Here is a 27,876-nt window from a genome sequence, read left to right as displayed (position 1 = left end):
TCTCCAGAATTCTGGAGATGATTCAGTTCTCTATTATGACCACAGGGTGGCATACCAATCCTGACATCCTGAAGTTCAGTCGCTCAGTCTGACTCTGCCAACAGGCAGAGTCCCCATGGAGGGCAGCACACCAGGCTTCTGTCTTCCACTATTTGCCAGAGTTTGTTCAACTCATGTCCATTAAGTCGATGATACCATCCAACCATCTCATCCTCTGTCATCCCCTTCTCTTGCCTTCAGTCTTTCCCAGCATCAGGGTCTTTTCCAATGAGTTGGCTCTTCATATCAGGTGGCCAAAGTATTGGGAGTTTCAGCTTCAGCATCAGTCCTTCCAATGAATATTCAAGATTGATTTCCTTTAGGATTCGCTGGTTTGATCCCCTTCCAGTCCAAGGGACTCTCAAGAATCTTCTTCAGCGCCACAGTTCAAAGGCATCAATTCTTCAGTGCTCAGTATTTTTTATTGTCCAGTTTTCACATCTGTACATAACTACTAAAAAACCATAGCTTTGACTATATGGACCTTTGTTGGCAAAGTACTCTCTCTGATTTTTAATATGCTGTCTAGATCGGTTGTAGCTTTTCTTCCAAGGAGCAAGTGTCTTTTAATTTCATGACTACAGCCATCGTCGGTTGTGATTTGAAGCCCAAGAAAAGAGTCTGTCACTGTTTCCATTGTTTCCCCATCTATTTGCCATGAAGTGATGGGACCGGATGTCATGATCTTCTTTTTTTGAATGTTGAGTTTTAAGCCAGCTTTTCACTCTCCTCTTTCACCTTCATTAAAAGGCTCTTTAATTCCTCTTTCCTTTCTGCCATTAGGGTGGTATCATCTGCATATCTGAGGTTATTGATATTTCTCCCGGCAATCTTGATTCCAGCTTGTGCTTCATCCAGTCCAGCATTTCCCATGATGTGCTCTGCATATAAGTTAAATAAGCAGGGTGACAGTATACACCCTTGACATACTCCTTTCCCAATTTTGAACCAGTCCGTTGTTCCATGTGCAGTTCTAACAGTTGCTTCTTGACTTGTATACAGGTTTCACATGAGGCAGGTAAGGTAGTCTAGTGTTCCCATCTCTTTAACAACTTTCCACAGTTTGTTGTGATCCATACAGCCAAAGGCTTTGTCATAGTCAATGAAGCAGAGGCAGATTTTTCTGGAATTCTTTTGCTTTTTCTATGATCCAGTGGATGTTGACAAATTGATCTCTGGTTCCTCTGCCTTTGCTAAATCCATCTTGTACTTCTGGAAGTTCTTGCTTCACATACTGTTGAAGTCTAGCTTGAAGGATTTTGAGCATGACCTTCCTAGGATGTGAAATGAGTGCAATTGTGTGGTAGTTAGAATATTCCTCAGCATTGCCTTTCTTTGGATTTGGAATGAAAATACCTTTTCCAGTCCTGTGGCCACTACGGAGTTTTCTAAATTTGCTGGCATATTGAGTGCGGCACTTTCATAGCATCATCTTTTAGTATTTGAAATAGCTCAGCTGGAATTCCATCACGTCCACTAGCTTTATTCATACCGATGCTTCCTAAGGCCCATTTGACTTTGCACTCCAGGATGTCTGGCTCTAGGTGAGTGATCACACCATCACAGTTATCTGGGTCATGAAGATCATTTTTATATAGTTCTTCTATGTATTGTTGCCACCTCTTCTTAAAATCTTCTGCATCTGTTAGGTCCATACCGTATCTGTCCTTTATTGTGCCTAGCAGGAGGGCCGAGAGGAGCTGCTCCACATTCAAGGTCAGGAGGGGTGGCCGTGAGGAGATACCCCTCATCCAAGGTAAGGAGCAGCAGCTGCACTTGCTGGAGCAGCCATGAAAATATACCCCACATCCAAGGTAAGGGAAACCCAAGTAAGACAGTAGGTGTTGCAAGAGGGCATCAGAGGGCAGACACACTGAAACCATAATCATAGAAAACTAGCCAATCTAATCACACGGACCACAGCCTTGTCTAACCCAATGAAACTAAGCCATGCCGTGTAGGGCCACCCAAAATGGGCAGATCATGGTGGAGAGGTCTGACAGAATGTGGTCCACTGGAGAAAGGAATGGCAAACCACTTCAGTATTCTTCCTTGAGAACCCCATGAATAGTATGAAAAGGCAATGATAGGATACTGAAAGAGGAACTCCCTGGGTCGGTAGGTGCCCAATATGCTACTGGAGATCAGTGGAGAAATAACTCCAGAAAGAATGAAGGGATGGAGCCAAAGCAAAAACAATACCCGACTGTGGATGTGTCTGCTGATAGAAGCAAGGCCGATGCTGTAAAGAGCAATATTGCTTAGGAACCTGGAATGTCAGGTCCATGAATCAAGACAAATTGGAAGTGGTCAAACAAAAGATGGCAAGAGTGAATGTCGACATTCTAGGAATCAGCGAACTAAAATGGACTGGAATGGGTGAATTTAACTCAGATGACCATTATATCTACTACTGTGGGCAGGAATCCCTTAGGACAAATGGAGTAGCCATCATGGTCAACAAAAGAGTCTGAAATGCAGTACTTGGATGCAATCTCAAAAATGACAGAATGATCTCTGTTCGTTTCCAAGGTAAACCATTCACTATCACAGTAATCCAAGCCTATGCCCCAACCAGTAACGCTGAAGAAGCTGAAGTTGAATGGCTCTATGAAGACCTACAAGACCTTTTAGAACTAACACCCAAAAAAGAAATCCTTTTCATTATAGGGGACTGGAAGGCAAAAGTAGGAAGTCAAGAAATACCTGAGATCAGATCAGTTGCTCAGTCATGTCCGACTCTTTGAGACCCCATGAATCACAGCATGCCAGGCCTCCCTGTCCATCACCAACTCCTGGAGTTCACAGAGACTCATGTCCATCGAGTCAGTGATGCCATCCAGCCATCTCATCCTCTGTCATCCCCTTCTCCTCTTGCCCCCAATCCCTCCCAGCATCAGAGTCTTTTCCAATGAGTCAACTCTTCACATGAGGTGGCCAAAGGACTGGAGTTTCAGCTTTAGCATCATTCCTTCCAAAGAAATCCCAGGGCTGATCTCCTTCAGAATGGACTGGTTGGATCTCCTTGCAGTCCAAGGGACTTTCAAGAGTCTTCTCCAACACCACAGTTCAAAAGCATCAATTCTTCGGTGCTCAGCCTTCTTCACAGTCCAACTCTCACATCCATACATGACCACAGGAAAACCCATAGCCTTGACTAGACGAACCTTTGTTGGCTAAGTAATGTCTCTGCTTTTGAATATGCTATCTAGGTTGCTCATAACTTTCCTTCCAAGGAGTAAGCGTCTTTTAATTTCATGGCTGTAGTCACCATCTGCAGTGATTTTGGAGCCCAGAAAAATAAAGTCTGACACTGTTTCCACTGTTTGCCCATCTATTTCCCATGAAGTGATGGGACCAGATGCCATGATCTTCATTTTCTGAATGTTGGGCTTTAAGCCAACTTTTTCACTCTCCACTTTCACTTTCATCAAGAGGCTTTTGAGTTCCTCTTCACTTTCTGCCATAAGGGTGGTGTCATCTGCATATCTGAGGTTATTGATATTTCTCCTGGCAATCTTGATTCCAGCTTGTGCTTCTTCCAGTCCAGCGTTTCTCATGATGTACTCTGCATATAAGTTAAATAAGCAGGGTGACAATATACAGCCTTGACATACTCCTTTTCCTATTTGGAACCAGTCTGTTGTTCCATGTCCAGTTCTAGCTGTTGCTTCAAGATCTGCATACAAATTTCTCAAGAGGCAGATCAGGTGGTCTGGTATTCCCATCTCTTTCAGAATTTTCCACAGTTTATTGTGATCCACACAGTCAAAGACTTTGGCATAGTCAATAAAACAGAAATAGATGCTTTCCTGGAACTCTCTTGCTTTTTCCATGATCCAGTGGATGCTGGCAATTTGATCTCTGGTTCCTCTGCCTTTTCTAAATCCAGCTTGAGCATCTGGAAGTTCATGGTTCACATATTGCTGAAGCCTGGCTTGGAGAATTTTGAGCATTACTTTACTAGCGTGTGAGATGAGTGCAATTGTGCAGTAGTTTGAGCATTCTTTGGCATTGCCTTTCTTTGGGATTGGAATGAAAATTGACCTTTTCCAGTCCTGTGGCCACTGCTGAGTTTTCAAAATTTGGTGGCATATTGAGTGCAGCACTTTCACAGCATCATCTTTCAGGATTTGGAATAGCTCAACTGGAATTCCATCACCTCCACTAGCTTTGTTCGTAGTGATGCTTTCTAAGGCCCACTTAACTTCACATTCCAGGATGTCTGGCTCTAGGTCAGTGAACACCTGAGGTAACAGGCAAATTTGGCCTTGGAGTACAGAATGAAGCAGGGCAAAGGCTAATAGAGTTTTGCCAAGAGAACGCACTGGTCATTGCAAACACCCTCTTCCAACAACACAAGAGAAGACTCTACACATGGATATCACCAGATGGTCAACACCAAAATCAGACTGATTACATTCTCTGCAGCCAAAGATGGAGAAGCTCTATACAGTCAGCAAAAATAAGACTGGGAGCTGACTGTGGCTCAGATCATGAACTCCTTATTGCCAAATTCAGACTGAAATTGAAGAAAGTAAGGAAAACCACTAGACCATTCAGGTATGACCTAAATCATATCTCTTATGATTATACAGTGGAAGTGAGAAATAGATTTAAGGGACTAGATCTGATAGATAAAGTGCCTGATGAACTATGGACAGAGGTTCGTGACCTTGTACAGGAGACAGAGATCAAGACCATCCCCATAGAAAAGAAAAATTAAAAAGCAAAATGGATATATGAGGAGGCCTTACAAATAGCTGTGAAAAGAAGAGAAGTGAAAAGCAAAGGAAAAAAGGAAAGATATAAGCATCTGAATGCAGAGTTCCAAAGAATAGCAAGGAGCGATAAGAACGCCTTCCTCAGCAATCAATGCAAAGAAATAGAGGAAAACAACAGAATAGGAAAGACTAGAGACCTCATCAAGAAAATTAGAGATACCAAGGGAACATTTCATGGGCTCCATAAAGGACAGAAATGCTATGGACCTAACAGAAGCAGAAGATACTAAGAAGAGGTGGCAAGAATGCACAGAAGAGCTGTACAAAAAAGATCTTCATGACCAAGATAATCACGATGGTGTGATCACTCACCTAGAGCCAGACATCCTGAAATGTGAAGTCAAGTGGGCCTTAGAAAGCATCACTACGAACAAAGCTAGTACAGATGATTGAATTCCAGTTGAGCTGTTCCAAATCCTGAAAGATGATGCTGTGAAAGTGCTGCACTCAATATGCCAGCAAATTTGGAAAACTCAGCAGTGGCCACAGGACTGGAAAAGGTCAGTTTTCATTCCAATCCCAAAGAAAGGCAATGCTGAAGAATGCTCAAACTACCACACAATTGCACTCATCTCACACACTAGTAGGGAGAAGGCAATGGCACCCCACTCCAGTACTGTTGCCTGGAAAATCCCATGGATGGAAGAGCCTGGTAGGCTGCAGTCCATGGGGTCCTTTAGAGTCAGACACGGATGAGCAACTTCACTTTCACTTTCCACTTTCATGCATTGGAGAAGGAAATGGCAACCCACTCCAGTGTTCTTGCCTGGAGAATCCCATGGCCAGAGAAGCCTGGTGGGCTGCAGTCCATGGGGTCCCACAGAGTAGGACATGACTGAAGCGACTTAGTGGCAGCAGCAGCAGCACACACTAGTAAAGTAATGCTTAAAATTCTCCAAGCCAGGCTTCAGCAATACATGAATCGTGAACTTCCAGATGTTCAAGCTGGTTTTAGAAAAGGCAGAGGAACCAGAGATCAAATTGCCAACATCTACTGGATCATGGAAAAAGCAGGAGAGTTCCAGAAAAACATCTATTTCTGTTTTATTGACTATGCCAAAGCCTTTGACTGTGTGGATCACAACAAACTGTGGAAAATTCTGAAAGAGATGGGAATACCAGACCACCTGACCTGCCTCTTGAGAAACCTATATGCAGGTCAGGAAGCAACAGTAGAATTGGACATGGAACAACAGACTGGTTCCAAATAGGAAAAGGAGTATGTCAAGGCTGTATATTGTCACCCTGCTTATTTAACTTATATGCAGAGTACATCATGAGAAATGCTGGACTGGAAGAAACACAAGCTAGAATCAAGATTGCCGGGAGAAATATCAAGAACCTCAGATATGCAGACGGCACCACCCTTATGGCAGAATGTGAAGAGGAACTCAAAAGCCTCTTGATGAAAGTGAAAGAGGAGAATGAAAAAGTTGACTTAAAGCTCAACATTCAGAAAACAAAGATCATGGTATCCGGTCCCATCACTTCATGGGAAATAGATGGGGAAACAGTGGAAACAGTGTCAGACTTTATTTTTTTAGGCTCCAAAATCACTGCAGATGGTGACTACAGCCATGAAATTAAAAGACACTTACTTTTTGGAAGGAAAGTTATGACCAACCTAGACAGTATATTTAAAAGCAGAGACATTACTTAGCCAACAAAGGTCCGTCTAGTCAAGGCTATGGTTTTTCCAGTGGTCATGTATGGATGTGAGAGTTGGACTGTGAAGGAAGCTGAGCACCAAAGAATTGATGCTTTTGAACTGTGGTGTTGGAGAAGACTCTTGAGAGTCCCTTGGACTGCAAGGAGATCCAACCAGTCCATTCTAAAGGAGATCAGTCCTGGGTGTTCATTGGAAGGACTGATGCTAAAGCTGAAACTCCAGTACTTTGGCCACCTCATGTGAAGAGTTGACTCATTGGAAAAGACTCTGATGCTGGGAGGGATTGGCAGGAGGAGAAAGGGATGACAGAGGATGAGATGACTGGATGGCATCACCGACTCAATGGACATGAGTTGAGTGAACTCCAGGAGTTGGTGATGGACAGGGAGGCCTGGCGTGCTGCGATTCATGGGGTTGCAAAGAGTTGGCCACAACTGAGCGACTGAACTGAGCTGAACTGAACTTGCATGAAATGTCCCTTGGTATCTCTAATCTTTTTGAAGAGAGCTCTAGTCTCTCTCATTCTATTGTTTTCCTCTATTTCTTTGTATGTCTCCTTGCTATTCCTTGGAACTCCTGATATTTTGACCTAAAGTGTATAGTATGCAACGACATAGGGAAAGGCCTCTTCCCAGAACTTGATAGGCTCCAGGAACGTTGAGGAAAATTAGAAAGTCAAAATCAAAGTATTTTTAAACCAGTTGCCAAGACTGCACAGGAAAGTGTGGCTAGTCATATAATTCATGTAGAAAGAGAAGTGCTGGCTTCCACCAACCACAAGCTTAAAAATAATTTTCTTCCAGCAAAACGACAGCTGATTGAAGGGAAAAGTCGGTGCACAAGGAAACATATAGGAAGTACCAACCTCCAGGAAGTGCATCCAGTGGAATTTGGTGATAATTTCCAGCTCCATAACGTCTGATTTTCGGTTAGAGGACTGAGCAAAGAATGGTATTGCTACCCTCACCGTATCAACTCTGACACCTCTTCAACCAGAAAACATCAAGTGCTGAGAGGAAACCAGGCCGCTAACTCTCCACCACCATGTCCCCTGTGTTTAACTTCTACCCCCTGTTTTGAGTTCTGTGGAAACACAAAAAAGTGTTGCTTGTTTGGCTTTTTTAATTGCTAGTTACACAGACTCCCACCACATCCTGCCCTAATGCAACACAGGCAGGAAGTTACACCAGTGAAGCAGAGTACAATTTCAAAGAAAACAACACAACCCTGTAACACCAAAATTCAGAACTCTGAAAACCAAAGATTTGGGTGAGGGAGGAGGAGCAAGATGACCATGGGGTGGTACAAATGAGGACACTTGGGCTGCAGGGCTCAGGTCATTTAGGAGGTGAAAATATTTCAGGGGACCTCTTCAAAAGGGGGCCACCTGCTCCTCCCTCTTTATCTTCTCCCATGAGATAGACTAGGGGCTCCAACAAGTGAGAATAAAAACCTTAGAAAATAAGATGATGTAAGTTAGATTAAAAAAAACTCTACAAACAGATTTAACCTGAGCACCTACCACCTGCCCTGTACCTTCTGCTCCAAGATCATTCCCTGAGGACCCAGGGATTAGCTGTCTGATGCTCTCTAGCATTTCTTACACTTCTGGATAGGGGCATGGAAGACACTGAAGAGGCAGGAAGGACCGAGGCCTGCTTAGAAACCCTACTTAGTAACCATCAACCCCAGATATTTGCCTGAAGGCCACTCAGTTCAGTTTATAGTTACTCAGTCATGTCTGACTCTTTGCAACCCCATGGACTGCAGCACGCCAGTCTTCCCTGTCCATCACCAACTCCCAGAGCCTACTCAAATTCATGTCCATCAGGTCAGTGATGCCATCCAACCATTTCATCCTCTGTCATTCCCTTCTCCTCCAGCCTTCAATCTTTCCCAGCATCAGGGTCTTTTCCAATGAGTCAGTTCTTCATAACAGGTGGCCAAAGTATTATAGCTTCAGCTTCAGCATCAGGTCTTCCAATGAATATTCAGAACTTATTTCCTTTAGGATGGACTAGTTGGAGCTCCTTCAGTCTAAGGGACTCTCAAGAATCTTCTCCAACACCACAGTTCAAAAGCATCAGTTCTTTGGTGCTCAGCTTTCTTTATAGTTTAACTCTCACATCCATACATGACTACTGGAAAAACCATAGCCTTGACTAGACGGACCTTTGTTGGCAAAGTAATGTCTCTGCTTTTTAATATGCTGTCTAGGTTGGTCATAGCTTTTCTTCCAAGGAGCAAGCATCTTTTAATTTCATGGCTGCAGTCACCAACTTGCAGTGATTTTGGAGCCCCCCAAAAAACAAACTCTCTCACTGTTTCCATTGTTTTCCCACCTATTTGCCATGAAGTTGAAGGAGGAAACAGAACAGGCTCTATCTTGAAAGCAGGACTCCATCTTGGGCGGACTGTGGACTTTGAGCTATATGCCCAGTATCTATGTAAACGACACACCAACTGGAAAACCAGACCCCCAGAAGAAAGAGCCCCAGGGCTCTCTGTAGCCTAAAAGAATACCCTAATTATCTGGGTAACCAAATATAATCATACATTCTATTATGCTTATTGGGGTATGACCACAGGCCTATTGATAATTCTCCACTGTTAACTACCTAGCCTTCAGTTCAGTTCAGTCTCTCAGTCGTGTCGACTCTTTGTGACCCCATGAATTGCAGCACGCCAGGACTCCCTGTCCATCACCAACTCCCGGAGTTCACCCAAACTCACGTCCATCGAGTCAGTGATGCCATCCAGTCATCTCATCTTCTGTCATCCCCTTCTCCTCCTGCCCCCAATCCCTCCCAGCATCAGAGTCTTTTCCAATGAGTCAACTCTTCGCATGAGGTGGCCAAAGTATTGGAGTTTCAGCTTTAGCATCAGTCCTTCCAATGAACACCCAGGACTGATCTCCCTTAGAATGGACTGATTGGATCTCCTTGCAGTCCAAGGGACTCTCAAGAGTCTTCTCCAACACCACAGTTCAAAAGCATCAATTCTTCTGTGCTCAGCTTTCTTCACAGTCCAACTCTCACATCCATACATGACCACTGGAAAAACCATAGCCTTGACTAGACAGACCTTTGTTGGCTAAGTAATGTCTCTGCTTTTGAATATGCTATCTAGGTTGGTCATGACTTTCCTTACAAGGAGTAAGCATCTTTTAATTTCATGGCTGCAGTCACCATCTGCAGTGATTTTGGAGCCTAAAAAAATAAAGTCTGACACTGTTTCCACTGTTTCCCCATCTATTTCCCATGAAGTGATGGGACCAGATGCCATGATCTTCATTTTCTGAATGTTGGGCTTTAAGCCAACTTTTTCACTCTCCACTTTCACTTTCATCAAGAGGCTTTTGAGTTCCTCTTCACTTTCTGCCATAAGGGTGGTGTCATCTGCATATCTGAGGTTCTTGATATTTCTCCTGGCAATCTTGATTCCAGCTTGTTTCTCATGATGTACTCTGCATATAAGTTAAATAAACAGGGTGACAATATACAGCCTTGACATACTCCTTTTCCCATTTGGAAGCAGTCTGTTGTTCCATGTCCAGTTCTAACTGTTGCTTCCTGACCTGCATATACGTTTCTCAAGAGGCAGGTCAGGTGGTCTGGTATTCCCATCTCTTTCAGAATTTTCCACAGTTTGTTGAGAACCACACAGTCAAAGGCTTTGGTATAGTCAATAAAGTAGAAATAGATGTTTTTCTGGAACTCTCTTGCTTTTTCCATGATCCAGTGGATGTTGGCAATTTGATCTCTGGTTCCTCTGCCTTTTCTAAAACCAGCTTGAACATCTGGAAGTTCACGGTTTACATATTGCTGAAGCCTGGCTTGGAGAATTTTGAGCATTACTTTACTAGCGTGTGAGATGAGTGCAATTGTGCGGTAGTTTGAGCATTCTTTGGCATTGCCTTTCTTTGGGATTGAAATGAAAACTGACCTTTTCCAGTCCTGTGGCCACTGCTGAGTTTTCCAAATTTGGTGGCATATTGAGTGCAGCACTTTCACAGCACTACCTAGCCTTAAGGCATATGAATCATGGGTTAACTTTGATTGTATCTTTCTTTTTCCTTTGTTCAGACTAGTTTCAGGGAATTTGGGGAGGTGGGTTTGTGCATGTACACTTAGGGTATATAAGGTTTTCACAAAAACTGGTCAGGATCCTTGGCTAAGAGGAGACTCTGCCTTGGGCCTGCCCGTGTAATAATCTGCACTCCACTATCTGCATTGTCCTTCTGAGTGAGTTTGTTTCCCGGAACTCGTGGCTACAACAAAGTGATGGGACCAGATGCCATGATTTTAGCTTTCTGAATGTTGAGTTTTAAGCCAACATTTTCACTGTCTTCTTTCACTTTCCTCAAGAGGCTCTTTAATTCTTAGCTCTGAGAAAAGGCAAAACCCTGGTTGTTGCTGTTCAGTAGTTCAGAAGTGTCTGACTCCTTGCGACCCCATCACTGCAGCACGCCAGGCTTCCCTGTCCTTCAAAATCTCCCAGAGCTTGCTCAAACTCATGTCTGTTGAGTCGGTGCTGCCATCCAACCATCACATCCTCTATCATCCCTTCTCCTCCTGCCTTCAATCCTTCCCCAGCATCAGGGTCTTTTCCAGTGTGTCCATTGTTCCCATAAGGAGGCCAAAGGCTTGCAGCTTCTGGATGTGATGAGGTTGGTTTTAGGACTGAAGCTCCTGCCGCCCCCACCCCGCCCCCCAACCCCGGTCGGCCGCGCAGCCTTAGGGTTTCTTGCGCATATGGACCCTGTGGTGCGCGACCATCTGCTGAAGCCCTGGTCTTAGCCATCCCTAGCCACAGGTACGGGATGAGGTGCGAGCTCCGTGCCACCCCGCCACTTGTCTTGCCGGGCTTCCCGCCGGCGGGGACCCGCCTGTGCGGAATGAGGTTGGCGCGGTGGCTGAAACACTTGGTACAATCCGCGCACTTGTGGGGTCTCTTGCCACCGTGGATGCGCCGGTGCCGGGTCTTGGCCAAGGTGGAAGCACTTGTCGAAACTCACTGCCGCGGTAGGGCTGCTGGCCCCTGTGGATTCGCTGGTGCGCGAGCATGACGAGATGCGGCCAAAGCTGCGGGTGCACTGCGGGCAGGGCAGCTCAGCGGCGTGCGTGCACTGCTGGTGTCCCGTGTCCTCAGCAACTCTAAAGATTTGAGGCCAAAGCGCTCCGCGGACGGCGCGCAGCTTAAAGGAGCCTCCCCGCGGTGCCTGCAGCAGTGGCAAGTCGGATCTGAGTTCCAGCTCAGGCTCTCATTGAGCTGTGGACACTGGAAAAGCTTCTTCTCGCTGGGGATGCGCTGTTGGCGGCTCCTTTTGGAGGGGTGGCTGACGCCCTTGCCCCGCAGCGGGCACTGGTAAGGCTTGCGTGGATCTGGAGCAGAAAAGGGTCATCAGGGAGAGTCGATGGCAGTGCAAAGGGTCAGTTCCTTGCCCTCGAGGGGCATCAGTAGAGAACCTTGTCAGAATGCTCCTCGGAGACCTCATCCCCACTGGGCAGGGCTGGGGAAAGGAGTCCCTGCCTCACAGACCTCCTGGGTTCGGTAAGGATTTCATGATGTCTCCTGCAGGGGAAAGCAGAAGCCAGGGTTTGAGATGGGTGGAAATGAAGTGCAGTGCAAACTGGCAGATTCGAGCCTTAGTACTGAGGCTAATATTGACCTGTGGGGCAAATCACTCAGGATCTCTAAGCCTTCTTCCTCATCTGTAAAATGGGGGAAATAAGACATACTTAACAAGTCTGTATGGTTATAAAGCTGTTTAATAAATATGTGCTGAATGGAGCACTTGGAAAGGGAAAGGGGAAGGTGTCAAGGGTTACTTCAGACTCCATGGTCTCCATACTCGCAAGAAACTCAGACATTTCAAAAAGAAAGCAAATAAAAGGTTGTTTCTACTTGGTCTTAGTAGATTTAATTTCCTGATTCTACTTGACTTACCATTATTTAGGGGTTAAGGAGGTTAAGGTGGAGGGGAACTTTTAAAATATCTGAGTGAGGCAGGCACTCAGCAAATACTCTCACCACCAACAACAAAAACAAAATAACTACAGATTTGTCAAAAACGATAATGGAAGGGCTCTAGAAATTGACCAAAGGCATCTATCGACTTAAAAAATATTGACTTTAAACAACCTAAAACTTCAGCTTTGTTTTACTCAGTGGGAATTTTTAGGACTTAAGCCCAGGAGAGAGCATCTCAAGTGAACCTAAGAGAACCGCTCTGAAGAGCTGATGGGAAGAAGCCAGGTTTTATAGAAGTCTTACAACAAAGAGCAGATAGTCTAATATCAAAAGATACAGTTCAGTTCAGTTCAGTTCAGTCGCTCAGCCGTGTCCGACTCTTTGCGACCCCATGAATCGCAGCACACCAGGACTCCCTGTCCATCACCAACTCCCGGAGTTCACCCAAACTCACATCCATTGAGTCCGTGATGCCATCCAGCCATCTCATCCTCTGTCGTCCCCTTCTCCTCCTGCCCCCAATCCCTCCCAGCATCAGAGTCTTTTCCAATGAGTCAACTCTTCGCATGAGGTGGCCAAAGTATTGGAGTTTCAGCTTTAGCATCAGTCCTTCCAATGAACACCCAGGACTGATCTCCTTTAGAATGGACTGGTTGGACCTCCTTGCAGTCCAAGGGACTCTCAAGAGTCTTCTCCAACACCACAGTTCAAAAGCATCGATTCTTCTGAGCTCAGCTTTCTTCACAGTCCAACTTTCACATCCATACATGACTACTGGAAAAACCATAGCCTTGACTAGACAGACCTTTGTTGGCTAAGTAATGTCTCTGCTTTTGACTATACTGTCTAGGTTGGTCATAACTTTCCTTCCAAGGAGTAAGCGTCTTTTAATTTCATGGCTGTAGTCACCATCTGCAGTGATTTTGGAGCCTAAAAAAATAAAGTCTGACACTGTTTCCACTGTTTCCCCATCTATTTCCCGTGAAGTGATGGGACCAGATGCCATGATCTTCATTTTCTGAATGTTGAGCTTTAAGCCAACTTTTTCACTCTCCACTTTCACTTTCATCAAGAGGCTTTTGAGTTCCTCTTCACTTTCTGCCATAAGGGTGGTGCCATCTGCATATCTGAGGTTCTTGATATTTCTCCCGGCAATCTTGATTCCAGCTTGTGCTTCTTCCAGCCCAGCGTTTCTCATGATGTACTCTGCATATAAGTTAAATAAGCAGGGTGACAATATACAGCCTTGACATACTCCTTTTCCCATTTGGAAGCAGTCTGTTGTTCCATGTCCAGTTCTAACTGTTGCTTCCTGACCTGCATACAGATTTCTCAAGAGGCAGGTAAGATGGTCTGGAATTCCCATCTCTTTCAGAATTTTCCACAGTTTGTTGTGATCCACACAGTCAAAGACTTTGGCATAGTCAATAAAGTAGAAGTAGATCCTTTTCTGGAACTCTCTTGCTTTTTCCATGATCCAGTGGATGTTGGCAATTTGATCTCTGGTTCCTCTGCCTTTTCTAAAACCAGCTTGAACATCTGGAAGTTCACAATTCATGTATTGTTGAAGCCTGGCTTGGAGAATTTTGAGCATTACTTTACTAGCGTGTGAGATGAGTGCAATTGTGCAGTAGTTTGAGCATTCTTTGGCATTGCCTTTCCTTGGGATTGGAATGAAAACGGACCTTTTCCAGTCCTGTGGCCACTGCTGAGTTTTCCAAATTTGGTGGCATATTGAGTGCAGCACTTTCACAGCATCATCTTTCAGGATTTGAAATCGCTCAACTGGAATGCCATCACCTCCACTAGCTTTGTTCATAGTGATGCTTCCTAAGGCCCATTTGACTTCACATTTCAGGATGTCTGGCTCTAGGTGAGTGATCACACCATCATGATTATCTTGGTCATGAAGATCTTTTTTGTACAGTTCTTCTGTGTATGCTTGCCACCTCTTCTTAATATCTTCTGCTTCTGTTAGGTCCATACCATTTCTGTCCTTTATCGAGCCCATCTTTGCATGAAATATTCCCTTGGTATCTCTACTTTTCTTGAAGAGATCTCTAGTCTTTCCCATTCTGTTGTTTTCCTCTATTTCTTTGCATTGATCGCTGAGGAAGGCTTTCTTATCTCTTCTTGCTATTCTTTGGAACTCTGCATTCAGATGTTTATATCTTTCCTTCTCTCCTTTGCTTTTTGCTTCTCTTCTTTCAACAGCTATTTGTAAGGCCTCCTCAGACAGCCATTTTGCTTTTTTGCATTTCTTTTCCATGGGAATGGTCTTGATCTCTGTCTCCTGTACAAGGTCATGAACCTCCATCCATAGCTCATCAGGCACACTATCTATCAGATCTAGTCCCTTAAATCTATTTCTCACTTCCACTGTATAATCATAAGAGATTTGATTTAGGTCATACCTGAATGGTCAAGTGGTTTTCCCTACTTTCTTCAATTTAAGTCTGAATTTGGCAATAAGGAGTTCATGTTCTGAGCCACAGTCAGCTCCCGGTCTTGTTTTTGCTGACTGTATAGAGCTTCTCCATCTTTGGCTGCAAAGAATATAATCAATCTGATTTTGGTGTTGACCATCTGGTGATGTCCATGTGTAGAGTATTCTCTTGTGTATGTGTAGAGTCCAAGGAGCGCTGGCTGCGCTGGTGCAGGAGGGCTGAGAAAAGCTACTCCACGTTAAAGGTCAAGAGGTGCAGCCATGAGGAGATACCCCTCATCCAAGGTAAGGAGCAGCGGCTGCACTTGCTGGAGCAGCCGTGAAGAGATACCCCATGTCCAAGATAAGAGAAACCCAAGTAAGATGGTAGGTGTTATGAGAGGGCATCAGAGGACAGACATACTGAAACCATAATCACAGAAAACTAGCCAAACTGATCACATGAACCACAGCCTTGTCTAACTCAATGAAACTAAGCCATGCCGTGTGGGGCCACCAAAGACGGGCAGGTCATGGTGGAGAGGTCTGACAGAATGTGGTCTACTGGAGAAGGGAATGGCAAACCACTTCAGTATTCTTGCCTTGAGAACCCCATGAACAGTATGAAAGGCAAAATGATAGGACACTGAAAGAGGAACTCCCCACGTTGGTAGGTGCCCAATATACTACTGGAGATCAGTGGAGAAATAATTCCAGAAAGAATGAAGGGATGGAGCCAAAACAAAAACAATACCCAGTTGTGGATATGACTGGTGATAGAAGCAAGGTCTAATGCTGTAAAGAACAATATTTCATAGGAACCTGGAATGTCAGGTCCATGAATCAAGGTAAATTGAAGTGGTCAAACAGGAGATGGCAAGAGTGAACGTCAACATTCTAGGAATCAGCGAACTAAAATGGACTGGAATGGGTGAATTTAACTCAGATGACCACTGTATCTACTCCTGTGAGCAGGAATCCCTCAGGAGAAATGGAGTAGCCATCATGGTCAACAAAAGAGTCCAAAATGCAGTACTTGGATGCAATCTCAAAAATGACAGAATGATCTCTGTTCGTTTCCAAGGCAAACCATTCAATATCACAGTAATCCAAGCCTACGCCCCAACCAGTAACACTGAAGAAGCTGAAGTTGAACGGTTCTATGAAGACCTACAAGACCTTTTAGAACTAACACCCAAAAAAGATGTCCTTTTCATTATAGGGGACTGGAATGCAGAAGTAGGAAGTCAAGAAACAGCTGAATTAACAGGCAATTTTGGCCTTGGAGTACGGATTGAAGCAGGGCAAAGGCTAATAGAGTTTTGCCAAGAGAACGCACTGGTCATAGCAAACACCCTCTTCCAACAACACAAGAGAAGACTCTACACATGGACATCACCAGATGGTCAACACCGAAATCAGATTGAGCAAAAGATTATTGTTAATTAAAGAAAATCAGATATCTCAAGTTAAGAAATTTAGCACTTTTCTATGTATGGGAGGATGCAAGAAAGAATCTGGGCTAACTGAAATCATTCCTTTCATATCCGTCTCAGCTATCCGGGGCCAGCATCTTATGTTTTTCACATCCTAAGCTCCCTTGGGCTCACTGTAGGGAGTGGCTGCAACCTGATGGCTATTAGATCTCAGATATTCTTCTACTTCCTGAGTGCCTTTATGCTCAGATTGGAGGTCTGGAATTGCTGACGACTGTGGACTGTGACATCATTGTTCACTAATATGGCAGGAAATGTTCCATTTCTCACATCCAACAATTTGAGAAGTGTTAATTCAAGAATACTTTCCTAAACTTTAGCAAGAACCCTCTTAGGCTGGAGTTTCTCCTTTCACCCACCCAACTGAACAAAGGAAGGATTAAGATACAATGAGATCTGGGTGTTAGGACTGTGAAGTACTGACAAATGAAACTCTCTTAAAAGTTGGGGGGGGGCTGGGGGAGACATGCAGAATGACCATTCCAGGATGAGGAGTTCTATAAGGAAAACAGTCCAGATACCCTCACTCTTCCCAGAAGAAACTCAAAGCCAACTTCTCAAATGTCAGCAACCCTGGAATAGCATGTGAGCCCAAGGATGAGCCCCATAAGGGCTGATAGACAAGAAAGGACATTCAAATATGAAGAGGAAGCAAGATTCAAAGACACAGAGAAGAGATGGCATAAGGAGCAGATAAAGGCAGAGTGACCTGAACCAATGGGACCGAATGAATTAGGTGGCCAGCACTGCTTAATAAACATAACTCCAGCATCAAGGAGTCAATAGGGCATTTGAGCAGAAAAGTGGGCTTATCTGGTCTAATCCCATCATTTGGAAGATGAGAAAACAAAGACATAGATAGACTTAAATGTGTCCATGGTCACAAAGCTACCTAGTGCAGAACCAGAATCCTAGGTTTCCTTTGGCCCAACCAAGTTCTCTGGCCATTGTGATCTTGCCTCTACATACATGCTGAATGAACAAATGAATGAATCCCACCCACCTGGTTTCATCATAAGACAAGTCAGAGCTTTTGGTTCAGAGAAAACTGAAACAGTCAGGCTTGTGAGATGGAGTAAAAGGAAAGAGATGGCTGAGTACTAGCCCAAAGAGCAAAAAGGAAAAGGAACACAGAGTCACCATAAGAGTAGGAAAGAGGAAGAGGTAGAAGAAAAGACAAGGGGGAAGTCAAGAGGCCACATTCTCCCCTGAACCCCAGTTGCAAAGTGCATAGATGTCACAGTTAGTCTGTGGAGGATGAAGATAGGGGAAAGTTAAGCTGGGGAGGCCATTGAGAGATTTCATTCTTGAGGGTATCACCCCCCACTCCATTCTGCCTCCCTGAACCTGACACCTAGAAGCTATTACCCCTATTCACATCCTGCTCTATTCTCGGATCCTGCCCTTGCCCACAACAACCACTGGTCCTCCTCTTCACCTCCCACTGCCCTTTCTGTCAGGCTTCCTCTTCCCCACCTCTCTCCCCAGACTTTCCCATAACTTTCCCATCCTCAGAGGACCCACCCTCTAAAGTGTGCCCCACCCCTAGACATCTGCTCCGGAAGTGGCCTCCTCCCCTCACTCTGCAGAATTGAAGTGGGAGGTGACTGGGATGGGAATAGGAGGGGTGCAGGCAGGGTGACCCACTGGTGGAGAAAAAGAAGGACCACCACAAAAGCCCAGAGGAAAACTCACTAGCTCACAGGGAAATTGGTGTCTGGGCTCCCTGGGCCAGCCTCTTTTAGGAGCTAAGGAGCAGCACACTCACCCATGGATCTCACCTCCCCAGCCTGCACTCTCGGATCCCCCTGCTTCACCTCCTCCCCAGGCTCTCTCACATTCACAGATCAGGGTCCCAGGGAGGGACTGGAGAGCCTGGCAGGAGAGGATCTCCCTTGGGAGCCAGAAAAGAGATGTAGAAAGCAGGAGTGGCTGAGGAATAGAGACAAAGGTTTCAGCTCAGTCCAGAAAACATGAGTGGGTGCTCACTCTGTTCACTGGCACCCTCTTTGTCTCTCTAGGGTATGTACTGTCACTGTCAGGGTCAACCAGGGAAGAGGCAAGGAAAGTGGGAGAAACTCAGGTGCCATGGGGCTGAGAAACAGAAGCGCTGGGTCCTCCAGAGATATTGGACCAGGGATTGAACCCAAGTCCCCTGAATTGGCAGGCAGATTCTGACCCATTGAACTACCAGGGAAGCCCTATAATGAAATGAAAAGCAGAAGGTGAAAAAAGATTGTTTGTTTTGCAAATTCTAAAGGCTGTGGGAAGTGAGAAGAGGCTTAGAAAGGCTTCCTGGAGGAGGTGATGCTTGTTTTGAAGCTGGAGGGGTAGGGAGGAATGAGGTCGGTGTAAAGGGACAAGGAGGGCATTCCTTCAAGCAAAGATACAGAGGTGGGGATGCGCAAAGAGTCACCCAACCCCACCAGGGCAACAAGTTTATGTGAGAAAAAGCAGAACACGTGCCAGGCCTGGAAACTTGAGGCTGGATTCTTAGAAGCCTTGAATGCCAGACTTCAGACTACTGGCTCTATCTGGGGAGAGGGGGCACTGGAGAAAGTCACATATTTCTCCAACCTTCCAACACTCTTATTGAGGCAGAAATCATTTAAGTTAATTTCAAGATGAATACAAGGATTCTGAAAGATCCTGAGAGACATGGAAAGAAGATCAAAGGGACCATGGTGAAGGTTTCTGGGTTCAAGTGTCTTCACTTGGCCCCTGAAAGAGGCAGCTTACAGAATGGGAGGAAATATTTGTAAACCATATTATCTGATAAGGGGTTAATATTCCAAAAAAAAAAAAAAACATATACAACTCACTAGCAAAATAAATTCAATTAAATAATTGTCAAAGGACTTGAACAGATATTTTTCAGGAAAAAAAAATCTGATCAAAAAGTGGACAAAGGATCTGAATAGATGTTTTTTCCAAAGTCATAAAAAAGGGCTACCAGGAACATGAAAACATGCTTGACATCACTAGCCATCAGGGAAATGCAACTCAGAACCACAATGAGAGGGGGCTGGACTTCCCTGGTGGTCCAGTGGTTAAGAATCTGCCTTTCAATGCAGGAAACACGGGTTCAATCCCTGGTCTGGAAACTAAGATCCCACATGCCCCGGAGAAACTAACCTCGAGTGCCACAAATAGAGAACCAGCACACCACAGCTAAGACCCATCACAGACGTCCCCCGTCCCCCCAAAAAAAGCACAATGAGACATCACCTTACACTTATTACAACAGCTATCATCAAAAAGACAAGAGAGATAAGTGTCAGTGAGGATGTGGGGAAGAGAACCCTGGTGTGCTGTTGGTGGGGATGTAAAGTGATACATACATATGTGTGTGTTTCAAAGGAAAGCAAAGTGGGTGAGGTGGGAAATGACAGCAATGAGGAGTGTCGAGGGTAAAGCTGAAGTGAGAGCCGAAGCTGCGTTCAAAACTGAAGATGACCTCATCAAATCTATAATATCTCCCACAGGTCAGGGTTGCTACCTACGTTTTACAGATGGTGACACCAAGAATCACTAGGTTGAACAGCTGGCTGAAGGTCACCCTACAGAGAATGAAATCCTAAACCAGTTAAAAATTAAGAGTAGCAACAATGTGAGAAGGAATCGCGCTGCCTCTGGCTTCCACATACTGCCAGGGACACTCTACCTAAAAGGACCATTCCCTCTAGTATCTTCCCTTGCCTACCCTGGGAGAGGTCTCTCTCCGGATACCTCCATACGAAGGACTAATTATGGGAGAGGGTCAAAGAGTCCCCAGAGCTCCACCCTCTCTCTAAATAACAGGAATCGGTTAATTCCCCGGCTCCTTCTTCATTCTCTACAACTGCTCTGTCCTTAAGAATCAGGAAGAACATTTTTTTTTCTATTTTTTTAAAAATATTTTTATGCTTTTTGTTGGTTTGTTTTAAATACATAAAGAATCAAATCTAGTAAAATGGGATATGGACTTTTTCTATTTTTTAAAAAACATTTTTATGCTTCTTTTCTTTGTTTTGGACACATAAGAATCAAATCTAATAAAATGAGATGTGGGCTTTTTTTCATTTTTTAAAAAACATTTTTAAGGAAAGACATCTTTGCTGCCACTGCCAACAATACTGATTTGCCATCACCACAAGGATCAGGTCCTCGCCTTGTCTAAACCTTATTACAGGGTTCTCCGGGAACCCATATCACCACCTGTACCTGGGTCTCAGTGTATCCCAGGACTTACGGGGCTTCTTGCCCCAGGTCATTCTATTCATTCCTCTGCTGACCAGCAAGAAGCATCCACCCTAAGTCTTCTTCCCTAAGGTAGCTGCTCTGATCTCAGGCACCCATTCCAGAAATAACAGTCATGTGACTTGGCCTTTCTTTCATCCCTCCCCCGGCCACTTCAAACCCAGAGAATCCAGAGCAGGAGCACAAGACCAGCCTCTCATCTGTTAGCTGAAGGCCTAAACACCAGTGCCAAAGAATAAGACATGAAGGTAGGTTTATTACCACATCCCACTTTTTAAAAATGGTCTTATGGATGAGGGGTGCATTCTAGAACACCAAATGATGTGTGAGGACAGATTAGAATATTTTTTACAACATATTTTGTGTTCTGGATGCTTGAGGGGGATTATGGGGTGTTTGTATGTGTGTACAAACGTGTCTGAGCTACTTGTTTGGGAATTTGTGTGTACCTGCAGTAAAGATGTCTGTGCAATTTTACCACTGTGTGCCTGTTTTCAGAGTTTGGTGGGTTTGCAGAAGAATGTCTTAAGGCTTGCCTGGCTGAACTGTTGTGTATTTATGTAGCCACAGAATTAGAAAATTTGACTTTTTATAACTCAACGTCCCTAACGCCATTGTCAGCTTTCATACTTTTTTCATCTTTGATATGACTATAATATTATCCAGAAATAAAGGTAAATCTTTGTATGGAATTTTATCCATCACAGTCCTTAACATATTAGAGCCTGGTTCCTTTAAAAAAAGCAAGGGTCCCCGAATTAATCAGATTTGAGTTGAAATCCTGAGAGGCATTTACAAACTATGTGACTTTGAGCATGTTATTTAACCTCATTTGCCCTCCTCTCTTATTATATAAAGTAAGGATATTATCTAATTTTTCACATAAGGTCAGAGTGAATATATGAAAAGGGATATAAATTCACACACCAGCTTTGTCCTTACCTAGTGTAAGAACCCTCTAGAAGCCTATTCCCTGATATGAAATAGGGTTTGATAGTTAACATTCATTCACCATCTACTACATTGTCAGAAACTGATCTAAGAGCTTGACATGTTTGACCTACTTAACCAATTCTACTTTCACATCAGGAAACTGAGGCACAGAGAGGTTAAACAACAGTGGCCAAGGTTGCTCGGGTAAGAAATGAGAGAAGCAAGAATGGAACAGGGGCAGTCTGACTCCCAAATCCTTGTGGGTTTTTTTTTTTTAATTATTTTTATTTATTTATCAGTATTTGGCTGTGCCGGGTCTTGGTTGCAGCATAAAGCATCTTCACTGCGGCATGCAGGACTCTTTCGTTGTGTCCTGGGAACTGTTAGGTGTGGCACGTGGGATCTGGTTCCCTGACAAGGGATTGAACAAAGTGTCTCTGCGTTGGGAGTGCTGAGTCTTAGCCCCTGGACCACCAGGGAAGTCCCCCAAACCCTTATTGTAAATCAAAACATTAATACTTGTTCTGCTTAATGAAGATAAATGAGAGAACCATACAAATACAATGTTGTATTGGGGGGAAGAAGGTTCTTTTCTGAACAATAAAAAATACAGGATTATAATTTAAGAACAGCAAATATGATTTTTAAAATAAGTTATCCTTACAATGATAACCTGTCAGAGACCATGCAGTAGGAAGCTTTCTATGTGACTTTTATCCATCACATCAACCATGATGGTTTCTGTACTGTTAGAAATTTGATTTGGCATTACCTCAAGGATTAAGACTTTTGCATCCACTTTTACTTTGCTTGAAAAATAGTTATTAAAGTGAAAAAAATATTTATTAAAATGAGAGCCAGGAAGGTAGTACAGGAACTTCAGATGTCATTTAGTTCTTACTCAATGGTTCACACATGAAAAAAAATTGAGGTGGAAAGAAATGAAATGACGTCCCCATATCAAATCATTAACAAAAGGGAGTTCTACTAGGTGAAACCCAGGTCTCCTGGCTAGTGGTCTTTCTCTACCCAGATGACTCTGGATTTAAAGGCTGGTACATATGTGTCCATCTGTGTTGTTCACGCTCATCACAGTAGCTGGTAAGCAGGAGTGACATGTACATTGCACACAGCCTAGAAGAGAGATTCACCACAAATTAAAGTTTCTCCTTCTGGCAGGAAAGCCACTGATAAAACACTGATTTTGGAAATCAAACAGTCCTGAATACACTTCCACAGGGGCACTCACTTATCTATGACCTTGGGATGCTTTACCTTACTGAGCCCAAGTCTGTTCATCTCTAGGAGGGAGATTCTATTTCCTCATAGAATTTTCTGGTAAATATATAACTAGAGCATACTAATATATGGCTGCCTTCCTAAACTAAAGGTTCAGATCTGTAAATGAGCTCCAATGGACACCTAAGCATGTGTGTGCTGCCTGCCATCTGTTCCCCCTCCCCACTCCCATGGTCCGGGTTTTCCTTTGCTTGTAAGGGACACATCGCCCTGTGTATCGTCCTTCCAAACCTGCGAGTTTCCCTCTTCAGGGCAACCACAGCACAGAGGAGCGCTTCCTCCTGCTGGGCTTCTCCGACTGGCCCTCCCTGCAGCCTGTCCTCTTCGTCCTCGTCCTCCTCTGCTACCTCCTGACTCTGATGGGCAACTCGGCGCTGGTGCTGCTGGCGGTGCGCGAGCCGCGACTACACACGCCCATGTACTACTTCCTCTGCCACCTGGCCCTGGTGGATACGGGCTTCACCACGAGCGTGGTGCCACCCCTGCTGGCCAACCTGCGCGGCCCGGCCCTGAGGCTGGACCGCGGCGGCTGCCTGGCGCAGCTGTGCGCATCGCTGGCGCTGGGCTCGGCCGAGTGCGTCCTCCTGGCGGTGATGGCTCTGGACCGCGCAGCCGCCGTATGTAGTCCGCTGCGCTACGCCGGCCTCGCCTCCCCCCGCCTCTGCCACACTCTGGCCGCTGCCGCCTGGCTCGGTGGCCTCACCAACTCTGCCGCGCAAACCGCGCTGCTGGCCGCTCGGCCGCTGTGCGCGCCGGGTCGGGTGGACCACTTCATCTGCGAGCTGCCCGCGCTGCTGCAGCTGGCCTGCGACGGCGGCGGCCAGGACTCCACCGAGCGCCAGATGTTTGCTGCCCGCGTGTGCATCCTTCTGGTGCCGTCCGCCGTCATCCTGGCCTCTTATGGCGGCGTGGCCCGTGCTGTATGGGGCATGAGGACCAGAGGCAGCCGCAGGAAAGCGGTGGGCACCTGTGGGTCTCACCTGACAGCCGTCTGCCTGTTCTATGGTTCAGCCATCTACACCTACCTGCAACCCACGCACAACTACAACCAACGGCGGGGCAAGTTCATTTCTCTTTTCTACACTGTAGTCACACCCGCCCTCAACCCACTCATCTACACCCTCAGGAATAAGGAAGTGAAGGGGGCAGCGAGGAGGCTCCTGGGGGCTGTGGGGAGAGGACAAGATGCACAGTGAGTCAATTGGGGAGGGAAGGAGGGGAGTGTTACCCCAGGGCCCAAGGATGGGAATGCCCAGTGGAAAGAAAGGGTTTAGCCTTCAGGCTGTTCATTTCTCTACATGAATCCGTAAGACTTGTCCTTAAGAAGCCCATGATTAATGGGGAGGTCCCTTCCTCCCATCAGGAAAGGTTCTTGTGCTATAGGGAAAACCCCCCATGTCCTTTAACTGTGCAGGTTTAGTGAGGGGAAAATGGCCCTTGGGCTTTCTCCAAAGCTGATGAAAATAAGAAAGTGAGATTTGGGGAGGACCTTTCCCATCTTCAAGCTTACCATATCCCCACGTCAAGAGTCCGTATGCTGGTAAGAAGATGTATGAAGATCCCAGTCTAGTGGAGGAGGCCATGGAAGACCCCATGGTGTCTGTCATCAGACATATCCCTAAGTGACAATAAAATCATAGACTCAGCCCTGCGGGAGATTCCATCCAAAAAAAGAAGACACGGTCTCTCATTGCAGGGAATCAGTGCAAACAAATGCCCTCCTACCCAGTTAAATAGTGCCCACCCCAGAGAACTTGACCCATAATTATACTGAGCAACACCTGTAAGTGTGGTTTGTGCTGAGTGCATTAAGTTCAGAAAGGCTTCTGCAGGAAGTGGTTCTTGAGACAGTTATAAACAAGAGAAGAGACTAGTGGGGAAGAGGGTGGACATGTTTCAGGCTGCAAGAAAAACATATAGGTGATTGGGAAGGAGACCTAAGGTGGTGAGACATAGGAGTAAAGGAAGGGAGAGAGATGGAGGAAGCAGAGAGGGGAACACTCCGCTAGCCAGAATGTGGGCAGAATGTTGGGGTCAACCCAGAAACCAATCCTCAGCCCCCATCCAACCCAGAGAAGACCTGCTAGAGCCCTAGGCAGTCAGGACAGAGACTGCTCCACAATCACTCAATTTTCTGAAAATCTGTTCCCACCTAAAGTACATCTACTCCCAAGGAGCCCCCACTAGAGGCATAAAATCTCTAGATCCCACCATGAATATCTTGCCATGACCACCATCATCCCCAGAAATAAGAATGGTTTAATAAGAGTGTGAGAAACAGAGAGTAGAAAGGGGCATGGTGCCAAGTTTCACTTCATAACAAATAGCTTTAAATAAGGCGAGGGGAAGTCGTTTGATTGAATTTCTAAATTATTTATTAATAAGATTGGAATCATCACAGTAAATAGTTCAATAATAAAGCATTTCACTATTCTCTATAAGTAGAAAGTAAATGTAGCTCAACAATTTTTGAGTGATATGATAGAAGAAGCACTGCACTAAAAATAGATGCAAACACAGTAATTAGAAGAACATGGATCACAACCTAAAATGTACTTTTGTTGATTGGGAAAGGAAATAGGAGTTTTTCTATGAGTCAGAACCAATTCAGGATTAAACTGCAAGCTGGCTTTGAATGTTACCTCTAAGAGGTGTTCAAATTCCAATATATTCTAACATATCAACATATAATGTATTATATGCAATTTTGCAATTATTCAATCATGTGAAAATGAAAGAATCAATGAATTAGAAATGTTCTACAACATTCTTCACCAGCCCAACCTAAATCTTCTCTTTCTATTTATCTTTCACATTAATTTTGGGAGATTTTCAGAGGGTGTGATTAGTGAGTAAGAAGTAAAAGGAAATGAGCTCTTTCATTTCTGCTATCATTCCATCTGCAGGGTCATCATCCGCCAATGCAGGGATATGTCAGGAAGAGTAAATGGCCCTTTTTGATGCCATAATCTCCCATGATCTTCCCATCTTCCAGTTTCTTTCCATTGCAGTTCACAATCTGCTTCTTCGGGGGTATAGCGGTCTTCATCTTGATCATCTCCTTCACCTGGGTCACTGAGCTGGACCTTCGCACCTGGAGCTCATGCCTCTGCCCCCCCTCACCAGGCTCCACCAAAACCAAGGGCAGCTCCTCATCACTGGGCTTCACCACCTTCAGGGTGAGGTGGATGGTCGTCTCCTTGTCGATGCCATACGATGACAGAGTTCTCTGCGGCTTTAGGGTCTTCGAGCCCAGCTGGAGGACCTGGTCCTGCACGGGAACCCTGGTCTTAGAGCGCACATGTTCCTTGATCTTATTCACTCTGTCTCCCGGATGGGCAGGGAAGGTCATCGGTTTCCATTTCTCAGAATGGACAGTCACCTGGACAAAAGTGGCCAAGAGAGAGTTGCCTATGACTGCACTCATCTATACCCTTTGTACCCCCTCCTCCATTGCTCCCACCCCTCTCTGCCTATCTGGTCCTCCAGATCCTTTACAAGCTGTGCCCCTCCCTTGTTTGAAACTTGTTTTTGAAATTTCCAGGTTATAATGCAAGAAAACCAGTTTTCTCCCTTTGTCCTCTTATCCATTGCAAAATGTTATTGATAATTTCCTATCTTTTTCACCTGTCTCCTCTCCAGATAAATGTTGTCAAATGTCAAAAACTAAATACACCTAGAAAGCATCCAAAGATGTACACCAGATTTGAAAAACAGCTCTCAAACAGAATTCCCAAGACCTGACAGCCTAATGGAATATTCACATGGCTGTCCTCTGTGACTATGACTTCTTTAGAAGGAAATTCTGTTTAAGACACATCTTTTCTGTATTGTTAGTTTCTTTCTTAATGCTTTAAATAATAACTCACACATTGTAGTGAAGCTATGTTCAATATCACCTGTTCATCTGTTTCCTGTGTTCTTATATCCACCTGTTGTAGAATATGATCCCTCCTTTAATTGAATCGGGGTCCCACTCACAGAAAGTAGGGACTACATCTGAGTCTTATTTCAATAATATGAACACAAGGAATCTCACTCCTGTGCTATCACCTGAAAGTCTTGGAGGACCTCTTTCAGGCTTCATTCAAAATATCTTCCCAAACTAGATGCCACAGACATTTCTTCACTGAATTCACACGCTTCTATGCTAAGCATTAGCCTCATTCCAAGTTCCTTTTGTAGAGCATATAGTCTTACACAGGCATTAACAACTTAGAATAAATGAATTCTGTAGACCTCTCTTTTGGTAAAAGAAGAAAGCTCAAGTTTAAGAGCCCTGGAGGCCTAAACAGGATAAGACAGAAAAGGATCAAGAAAATATTCCCATAGTTTCAAGTCTTGCCAGCCCTGCTGAGCACAAAGCTCACTCCCACTTCCTACCACGTACCCCTAAGTGTGACCAGTGCAAGGTCTCAATGCAAGAGAACTCAGGAGCCAAGCGACCTGGTTCTCTTCATGGAAACTTTCTTCACATTCAGTAAGTAACAATGCCTATCTCCTCCCCTTCCAGATGCCTTTCCAGCAGCGCCCCCTTCACTTCCCAGCACTGTCCCTCATCCATTCCCGATTCTCTCCCATGACTCAGAGGTCCTCTCCCTTTCTCCACCCTCAGTATCAAATCCCAACTCACATCGACCACTGTGGCCATTTCTGCAATCAGAGGAGCAGAATCAGAAGACAGAGCAAAGGACCTCGCCTCCAGTTTATATAAGCAGCTAAATTGGAAATCCCCTGCCTGGTTTTCAAGGTACGGTGGTTTTCAAGTTTTTCTCTACCCTTTGTTATCAAACCTCCTCAAGTTACTTTCACTTTTGCTACTGGGGAGTCAGTAAACAAAAGTACCTTATGATTAGGCACTTGGCCCCACAGTCAACCCATTTGTCCTCCCTGTTCCAAACATGGGATGGTCTTTCTCTGTTGAGAATTTTCCCCTGATTTACAACCCACCACTCCCAATCCTGACTTGTGACTTCCTAGCCCGCAGCTCTGACCTTCACTAGCTTAAAGACCTTTAAC

At 44.9% G+C, this 27,876-nt stretch overlaps 2 protein-coding genes across 2 annotated transcripts; one reads left to right on the top strand and one right to left on the bottom strand.

Annotated features, from left to right (window-relative positions):
- Positions 1-11,969: 11,969 nt before the first annotated feature.
- LOC109576683 (putative olfactory receptor 2I1) lies at positions 11,970-25,640 on the top strand. Its single transcript, XM_070777622.1, has 3 exons — positions 11,970-12,045; positions 15,095-15,196; positions 23,056-25,640. Exons 1-3 carry the CDS (start codon positions 11,970-11,972, stop codon positions 24,051-24,053), a joined length of 1,176 nt encoding a protein of 391 aa, XP_070633723.1. The 3' UTR covers positions 24,054-25,640.
- LOC109577364 (ubiquitin D) lies at positions 25,210-27,617 on the bottom strand. The gene is made up of 2 exons (XM_019986278.2): positions 27,491-27,617; positions 25,210-26,239 (listed from the first exon to the last, which is right to left on the bottom strand). Exons 1-2 carry the CDS (start codon positions 27,506-27,508, stop codon positions 25,769-25,771), a joined length of 489 nt encoding a protein of 162 aa, XP_019841837.2. The 5' UTR covers positions 27,509-27,617; the 3' UTR covers positions 25,210-25,768.
- Positions 27,618-27,876: the final 259 nt, after the last annotated feature.

This window comes from Bos indicus, chromosome 23 (assembly GCF_029378745.1).
Source record: "Bos indicus isolate NIAB-ARS_2022 breed Sahiwal x Tharparkar chromosome 23, NIAB-ARS_B.indTharparkar_mat_pri_1.0, whole genome shotgun sequence".
Lineage (NCBI taxonomy): Eukaryota > Metazoa > Chordata > Mammalia > Artiodactyla > Bovidae > Bos > Bos indicus.
Note: the sequence above shows the minus strand (reverse complement) of the source record. Positions and strands in the feature narration are given on the sequence as shown.